Source organism: Theropithecus gelada, chromosome 16, assembly GCF_003255815.1.
Source record: "Theropithecus gelada isolate Dixy chromosome 16, Tgel_1.0, whole genome shotgun sequence".
Taxonomy (NCBI): domain Eukaryota; kingdom Metazoa; phylum Chordata; class Mammalia; order Primates; family Cercopithecidae; genus Theropithecus; species Theropithecus gelada.
The window spans coordinates 57,433,567-57,442,309 of record NC_037684.1 but is presented as its reverse complement, the minus strand read 5'-3'; the positions used below and the strand labels follow the sequence as shown (position 1 = coordinate 57,442,309).

The 8,743-nt window shown below is 59.9% G+C and overlaps 1 protein-coding gene across 5 annotated transcripts in view; it reads left to right on the top strand.

The window, feature by feature from the left end:
• ABR (ABR, RhoGEF and GTPase activating protein) overlaps positions 1-8,743 on the top strand; it is a 223,968-nt gene that overhangs the window by 192,053 nt on the left and 23,172 nt on the right. Inside the window, exon 1 of one of the 5 annotated variants that reach the window (XM_025361135.1) lies at positions 4,859-5,102. The exons of the other annotated variants lie outside the window; for them this stretch is intronic. Within the exon in view, the coding sequence (XP_025216920.1) occupies positions 4,959-5,102 (144 nt within the window). The 5' untranslated portion in view covers positions 4,859-4,958. Of the gene's footprint in view, positions 1-4,858; positions 5,103-8,743 lie in introns of those variants that run through there. 5 annotated transcript variants of the gene reach the window in all.

The window sequence follows — 8,743 nt, the reverse complement described above, 5'->3', positions numbered from 1 at the left end:
GGGTGGGGGAGCAGGTGAGGGGGATGGAAGGGGTGGGGGAGCAGGTGAGGGGGATGGAAGGGGTGGGGGACCAGGTGTGGGGGATGGAAGGGGTGTGGGGGAGCAGGTGTGGCTGGATGGAAGGGGTGCGGGAGGAAGGAGTATGGCCACTTCCCCGGTAGTTGGGATAGTCTGAACCGAGCCCAGCAGAGATGAGGAGGGTCTGTGGTGGGCTGCAGGGACTAGAATTCAGACTTCTGCTTTTGCTGGGGACATTTGTCTTGCATGGATCTTCTTCCACCCAAGACCATGGACTCCAGGAAACGATGAGTCGGGCTTGGGGGAGAGAAGGCAAGTCTGTGCCGTCCCCAGAGCAAGCCCCCAGTCCAGAGGGAGGAAGGGAAAGATGAGCGTCTCAGGGGAAGACTCCCAGCTCAGCTACCCATCTGCGAAGGTACTTCTATCACCATGGAGACCAGCTGGCCATCGTGCATCCAATCCGAGCTTGTTTTATCCAGACAAGTATTGAGCCTGTGGTTCCTGAGACAGATGAGTGTCGGGCTTTGGGAACGGGATTTACACTGCCCCCTTCTCCCACACACCCGGCGGCAGGGAGGGGCACGCATTCTCGCAGTCTGCACCCTGTGGCGTGGGACCCAGCCCGAGGGAAGGGGACCACACGGAGCCAGTGAGGGGCCGGTTCCAAAGTTAAGTCACGGCACCAGGAGCACTGCAGTGCAAACGTGACGAGCACCTTACCAACCAGTTACACAACAGCCATTGCACATTTGCTGGAGGGAGGTCGAGTAAAGCTGGGTCCCAACGAGGGTGGATGGCCTTTCCCCACAGCCCCGAGGGCCCCACACCGACCCCTCTCCTCCAGGAAGCCTTCCCCGGTTCCCTCCAGCTGGAAATTGTGTCTCTCGACATGCGTGGTATTTTGTCTGTCCTGTTCTGAGGCTGTAATATGGGATTTTGTGAGGGCTTTGTCCATCTGGGCGTGGCGCCTGGTAGGTGCACAGCGACCTGAGCCAAATGCACACATGCCTGTCTGCCTGCTGCTGGTGCACATCTCTGCTCTCCCGCATCTCTGCTCTCACATCATGTCTGCTCTCCTGCATCTCTGCTCTCTCACATCATCTCTGCTCTCCCACATCATGTCTGCTCTCCCGCATCTCTGCTCTCTCACATCATGTCTGCTCTCCCGCATCTCTGCTCTCTCACATCGTCTCTGCTCTCCCGCATCTCTGCTCTCCCACATCATCTCTGCTCTCCCGCAACATCTCTGCTCTGCCACATCTCTGCTCTCTCACATCATCTCTGCTCTCCCGCATCTCTGCTCTNTGCTCTCCCGCATCTCTGCTCTCTCACATCATCTCTGCTCTCCCGCATCTCTGCTCTCTCACGTCATCTCTGCTCTCCCACATCATCTCTGCTCTCCTGCATCTCTGCTCTCCCACATCATCTCTGCTCTCCCGCAACATCTCTGCTCTGCCACATCTCTGCTCTCTCACATCTCTGCTCTCCCGCATCTCTGCTCTCACATCATCTCTGCTCTGCCGCATCTCTGCTCTCCCACATCATTTCTGCTCTCCCACATCACTGCTCTCCCACATCATCTCTGCTCTCCCGCAACATCTCTGCTCTGCCACATCTCTGCTCTCTCACATCTCTGCTCTCCTGCATCTCTGCTCTCCTACATCATCTCTGCTCTCTCACATCATCTCTGCTCTGCCGCATCTCTGCTCTCACATCATCTCTGCTCTCTCACATCTCTGCTCTTTCGACTGCAGCTTTGTCAAGCACTGGCTTTTGATTCGTCTTTGTGATGTCTTAACCCTCACCCCAGGGTCGGGCACGCAGACAGGCCCTCAGTCACTGCCTCTAGTGTGACATGACGGGGGCCGGGCCCAGTGGCTCCCTTCTGTAATCCCAGCACTTTGGAAGGCTGAGGCGGGCGGATCACGAGGTCACGAGATCGAGACCATCCTGGCCAACACGGTGAAACCCCGTCTCTGCTAAAAATACAAAAATTAGCTGGGCGTGGTGGTGGGTGTGTGTAGTCCCAGCTACTCGGGAGGCTGAGGCAGGAGAATTGCTTGAGCCGAGGAGGCGGAGGCTGGAGCCGAGATTGCACCACTGCGCTCCAGCCTGGGTGATGGAGCGAGACTCCGTCTCAAAAAAAAAAAAAAAAAAAGAATGACATGAGTGGGACCAAGCAGTGAAGCCTGAGGAGTGAGCAGAGCCTTCTTGCAGGAGATGGTTTTGTGGTGGAGGAGATGGTTTTGTGGCCGTGTGAGCAGAGCCTTCCTGGAGGAGATGGTTCTGTGGCTGTGTGAAGGGGCTGTCTGGGTCCTCCTGGAGCCCTGGAAGGGGCAGGCGAAGGAGTGGGGGGAAGGGTGACTCAGGCCTCAGTTAGTGGACACAGGCGTGTTCCTACCTCCGTCCGTCTCTCTACCTCCCCCTCAGGAGGTGCTGGCGAGGCGCTTGTGGCTCATCTCCCACTTAGCAGCTCAGGTGTGAGGAGGCTCCGTGTGCACTGTCCAGGAGTGGGTGTGACGTGTGAGCCAGGAAGAAGCAGAGCTGGTCTGGCTGCCCCTGCAGGGACAGTAAAGACCCAGGCCTGGTTCTAGCCTAGCAGGACCAGGCAGGACGCCCCAGGATCCCCCTCCACCAGCCGGGCAGAAGGCAGTACAGGGCCAGATCCTGCCACACTAGGGCACCACAGTGAGTGACAGGGGTGTGGGCTTTGGAGTTAGCCAGACCTCCATTTGTGTTCCCGCTTGTCCTGGCCTTGGACACGTAGCTCAGCTTGTCAGAGCCCTTCGTTTCCTCAAAGGTAAAGTGGGGAGGCTGGAACTGACTTCATAAAGTTGGGAGGGATTAAGTGACGTCGTCCATGGTGCCTGGTCCATGCCAGCCTTCCATGAAGGGCAGCTCTGACTACGGCTGTCTATGCCGGGAAGCCGCCCATTTCTCAAAAAACACCAAGGCCTCGGAGAGAAATCCTGACATCTGCCTGACCGTTGACGCCAGATGCCGAGGGCTTGTCTCTGGACTCTGACCCACCTGCCTTGGGGTCAACCAAGAGATGTCCTGACCCAGCTTTTTCCTGACTCCAAAGCATCATCCATACTTGAGTAAGGCACAGTGCTTGTGAGCACCAAGGGCTTTTGGGGGACCTCTTCGTCCTCACTTGGCACTGTGTAACCCTGGCCAGCACTGGAACTCCTGACCCCCTGTCCTCACCTCTCTACAACAGGCAGTAACACCAACATCACAAAAATGTGAGGCTCGGCCGGGCACGGCGGCTCAAGCCTGTAATCCCAGCACTTTGGGAGGCCGAGGCGGGCGGATCACCAGCACTTTGGGAGGCCGAGGCGGGCGGATCACGAGGTCAGGAGATCGAGACCATCCTGGCTAACACGGTGAAACCCCGTCTCTACTAAAAAAATACAAAAAACTAGCCGGGCGAGGTGGCGGCGCCTGTAGTTCCAGCTACTCCGGAGGCTGAGGCAGGAGAATGGCATAAACCTGGGAGGCGGAGCTTGCAGTGAGCTGAGATCCGGCCACTGCACTCCAGCCTGGGCGTCAGAGCGAGGGTGGCTAACACGGTGAAACCCCGTCTCTACTAAGAAATACAAAAAACTAGCCGGGCGAGGTGGCGGGCGCCTATAGTCCCAGCTACTCGGGAGGCTGAGGCCGGAGAATGGCTTGAACCCAGGAGGCGGAGCTTGCAGTGAGCTGAGATCCGGCCACTGCACTCCAGCCTGGGCTACAGAGCGAGACTCCGTCTCAAAAAAAAAAAAAAAAAGTGAGGCTCACAGGCAGTTGGGCACTTGAAAGACCTGGTTTGTGGTTGCCACGGTGCAAATACGAGTTTCCTTTCTGCGCCGTGCTGGGGTCTGCAGAGGTCTGAGGTCCCAGATACCCCTGGGTTTTGCATAGTTAACCTTTTGGGATTCAGCCTTTCCCTTTTCTCTGAATACCATACTCTAACTTGTCCTGTTACTTGGAGACGTAATTCCTGTCCTAGTCTGCAGTTAGAAAGTTCACTAACTTGAGGGTGAAGAACAAGCTCTTCTCTCAAGGCGCCCCGCACAGACACGGGTGGCTGCCCGTGGTGTCCTCGGCGCCCAGCACAGACGCGGTGGCTGCCCGTGGTGTCCTCGGCGCCCAGCACAGACGCGGGTGGGCTACCCGTGGTGTCCTCTGCCCCTGGCAGCAGAAATCTTTTTTGGTGAGGTGCGAAGGGCCACGGTTCAAAGTGACCCCTCGAGAGGCGTCTCTGGCTGGACATCTGTGACCCATGTCATTTTGGGCTTTTGCTCGTGTCCCGCCTCCCACTGAGATTCCCACACTAGAGGTCTCCTTTATCCTTAAATTTCTCACCTGAGGAGGCTTGTGAGTGCCCGTCCACAAGTGTCTGGCCCCGTCACTAAGCTGGTTCTGAGGAAGGTGCCTGGGGCAGAAGTTGGGGGTGGGGAAGTGCGACCCCAGGGCAGTGAGAGTCTTTTGGCGGGGGGGCCGGTGTTTGTGGCCAAAATGCAGCCCCCGCCTGGCCCTGGCACCTGGTGGCCCCTCCGCGGGGACCCAGCGGGGACGGACTGGGGTGTGGGGCTTGTGTAAACTTTATTTCGTGGGGCGGCCTCCGTGGAGGGAGGGCCGCGGGGTCGGGGAGGAGCAGCGCCCTTGCCAGGGGTGAGACCCGGGGTTGGAGCTGCGGAGGGGCGGGGAGGCGGCGCTCAGCCCGGGTGCAGCCTCGGGGAGGGTGGGGAGGGAGGGATGCGGTGGAGGGAGGAGGGACGCGGAGGAGGGAGGAGGGACGCAGAGGGCGGGAGGGAGGGACCGAGGGGAGCGCAGGGAGGGAGGGGAGCGCGGGGAAAGCCGGCGGGACTAGGCGAACTAGCGGGACTGGCGGCCGGGGCTGAGCGCTCCGCAGGCGCCTTCTCTCCAGCGCCACGTCCCGGTCCCCCGGCATGACCGACGTCCTGCCCCAGCCCGGCTGCAGCTCAAAAGCGGGGCGCGAACCCCTGGAGCTGGAGGAGTCGGGGAGCGAGCGCCCCCGCAACACCGGCGCCCGGCTCTGGGGCCGCGTGCGCAACAAGCTGCTCCGAAACAAGGTGCCCGCGGGGGCTGGAGGGTCCGGGGGTGCTCGGGAGGCTCGCGGGGGCCTAGGGGGCTGCGGGGGCTGCCGGGTCCCCCGCTCGCCTTTCCCGCTCCCGCCCCCTCCGTGGAGTCCCCGGGCAGAGCGGAATCTGTGCGCGTCGCTCTCAGTGGCTTGAACTTGATGGGGAACGCCTGGGGCCGCCCCACCCAGACCCTGGCGCTCTGGCCTCTGCTTGTCTCGGGAGAAGGGAGGTTTCTTCTCGGCAGGTGGACTCTGCTTTCCAGGCAGGGAGCGCAAACAGGCCACGGGGAGACGCCTGCCTCTGGGTCTGCCCTGTTCATCCTCAACCTGACCCCTGCGTTCAGCGGGCCTTGCTGGCTGTCCCTTTGCTGAGGGGCGCCGACCGTGTGAGGTTTCCTCTGGCAGGGTTGTGCGTGGGGGGATGCTGCCGGGTCCGGGGGCTCCAGGCTTCCCTTCAGGGACCACCCAGCTGACTGCGGGCTCAGTGCCCGCCGGACACCAGGCGTTCAGTCGGTGTGCCAGAGGGTTCTTGACCCAGCAGGCAGCTCAGATCAAGCCGTGCCAGGGCAGACCGCCGGTGCCCCTGCAGCCCCAGACCTGAGTTGGGTTTAAAATCTGAGATAGAAGCCGACTGTCCTGCAGCTGGGCAGGCTGCCTTGGGGCTGGCGTGGGGCCCTGGCATCGGGCATCTGAGGAAGAGCCAGACCCAGCGCCCAGCACACAGGAAGCGCTCGATAACTGCAGATCAAATCTGGTCCCAGGGTGCCAGTCCCGGCTGGCCAGGGCTGGACCCATTCCTCAAGAGAGCCACAAGGGAGGGCTTGGCCAGTCCGCGGTGGAGGTCTGAGATCCCCTGAGGCTCACAGGACCCTCTCTGCAGGCTCTTACTGCCAGCCGGCATTGGGGCTCCTGGCATTGGCCAGGACGAGGTGATCTTGGGCTCGCTGGCCCCTCGTTTTGTTTCGGCTCCTGCCGTGGGGCATACTTGACCTCCCAGAGGTGACATCAGCCCTGGAAAGTGCTGGGCAGGGCAGCAACTTGAGCTGTCCTGCACTGGCCCCTGTGTCACCTTCAGCCTCCCTGAGGACCAGGCTAGCAGAGCTCTGCTGGTCCCAGCTGCTGCCAGAGCCCCTCTGCTGAGGCAGCTGTCTGTGCCCGCCAGCATGGACTCATCCCCTCCCCAGCCCCTGCTGAGGCCAGCAGACACGAGCCCGGAGCTCACTATCCATCCCCAAACCTGAGTTGGCAAGAAACTGACCTGGCAGGTTCCGGGTCCAGTGCCAGCCAAACAGGGCGCTTCCAGTTTACCTGCCCCTTTGAGGAGGCGCCTGGTGGGCAGAGGGTCCCAGACTTTCAGTTCTTTCCCTGTGCATTTTGTGGCCGGCAGAACTGAGAAGCCCCTTCAGGAATTCCTCAGCTGGGTTTGCCCCGGCAGTGTCTGGTGGTTCCGTGTCTGATGGGGATCTCTGGGCAGGGACGGCAGCCAGGCAGACACCGGGCTGCTGAGCTAACGAGCGGGTTGGCATGAGCGCAGCTCAGGGTGGCCCTGGCCCTGGGCTGCTCTGTGTGACGAGCGATTCAGTCCTCTGGCCGTGCTGTGTGGCACAGTGTGTCCGTGTCATGGAAACGGGTCAGCGCTGTGGTGGACAGAGGGACGTCTGCCCTGTGCTTCCCACCTCGCTGTGCGCAGGCCGGCGGGTGAGCAGCAGGGTTGGGGGACCGGGCCTGCCAGCCTCTTGCTTTCTGTCCTTGGTCACATTAACCTGGTGTTTTCCTGAGCTAGCTTCACAGTTGGGCTGAGGGGCTGGGATTAGGCCGTTTCGTTTAGGTGGGGTAAGGGAAGGGCACCTGGTACTGCTTAGCCTGGCAGGAGGGGGTGCCTCATTAACTCCTCGTTAACTTTGCCCTGAGTGATGCTGCGGGTGCGAGAAACACCCGTGGCCCTCCTGCTTGCACGGACCTGAAGATTCATTAAAGGCTAGAGGCGGGGGTGTGACTCATCCAGGGCTGGGACTGAAGAATCTGTTCAGATGGAAAGGTCTCGTTAGAACTGAGCCTTTAAATAGTGCAGGGCCTCTGGTTTCTGGGGGAGAGGAGGCAGGGACACTCACGGAGGCTCCTTTGGGTGCCAGTGGGGGTCCCCGTGGTTGGGCCGTTCTTGTCCCCAGAGGAGAGAGTTCAGGGGCCGAAGCCTCATTCCAGCCCGACTTGGCAGTCAGCTTGTTGTGTGAGCATTTAGCCGGGAGACACGTGGCATCTGGGTTTGTGGGTTCAGCCAGGGCTGTCGGTATTGAACTTGGCGTTTCTACTTTTCTTTCCTTTTTTTTTTTTTTTTGCCTCAAATCACACTCAAGTAGACCAGGCCTGGTGCCTTGCTTTCCCTCCCGTCCTTCCCTCTTCTGGACTCTCGGTTGAGCTTTGGAGGGGAAGGGGCTGAAGGAGGAACCCCCCGACCCCTGCAGCATCCCCTTGTGGGAGCCATGAGGGGGCTCAGAGGGCCTGAAGGGAGGCTGGTCCAGAAGCACTTGTCTGTGGGGGAGGTTGAGCCCTTATGTAGCAACAAGACCAAGATGCTCCTGACCCAGACCAGGCCAGATGCTGGCGGGGGGTGGGGACTCAGGCTGAGCTGGCAGGGTCTGAGGAGGAGATTGAGGGCAGCTTCAGGTAACCTTGTCTCTGCCTGGAGGCACAGCCATGTGGGTCCGAGAATTCCCTACCTCCAAAGAGCTCCTCTTAAGCTGGACGCCAGCACTGCTGAGCCCCATAGTGAGTCCCGTGTTCTGTGGTGGGAGCTGCTGCCTTTGCTTCAGAGAGGATCAGAGGTGTTACCGAGGAAGGGTGGGGTGGAGAGTCCCCTTGGGCCATTCGGGGAAGCTTCAGGCTCACGATGGTCTTAGAAGAAGGTCCCTTTCTTGGATCACCTGAGGTCAGGAGTTTGAGACCAGCCTGGCCAACATGGCGAAACCCTGTCTCAACTAAAAATGCAAAAATTAGCCGAGTGTGGTGGCAGATGCCTGTAATCCCAGCACTTTGGGAGGCTGAGGTGGGTGGATTACCTGAGGTCAGGAGCTCGAGACCAGCCTGGCCAACATGGTGAAACCCCGTGTCTGCAAAAAGTACAAAAAAAAAAAAAAAAAAAAAAAAAAAAATTAACCGGGCATGGAGGCAGGTACCTGTAATCCCAGTTGCTTGGGAGGCTGAGGCAGGAGAATCGCTTGAACCTGCGAGGCGGAGGTTGCACTGAGCCGAGATCGCCCCACTGCACTGCAGCCTGGATGACAGAGCGAGACTCAGTCTCGGGGGTGGAGAAAAACAGGGTCCCGGCCGGGCGCGGTGGCTCAAGCCTGTAATCCCAGCACTTTGGGAGGCCGAGGCGGGCGGATCACGAGGTCAGGAGATCGAGACCATCCTGGCTAACATGGTGAAACCCCGTCTCTACTAAAAATACAAAAAAAAAACTAGCCGGGCGTGGTGGCGGGCGCCTGTAGTCCCAGCTACTCGGAGGCTGAGGCAGGAGAATGGCGTAAACCCGGGAGGCGGAGCTTGCAGTGAGCCGAGATCGCGCCACTGCACTCCAGCCTGGGTGACACAGCGCGAGACTCCGTCTCAAAAAAAAAAAAAAAAAAAAAAAAA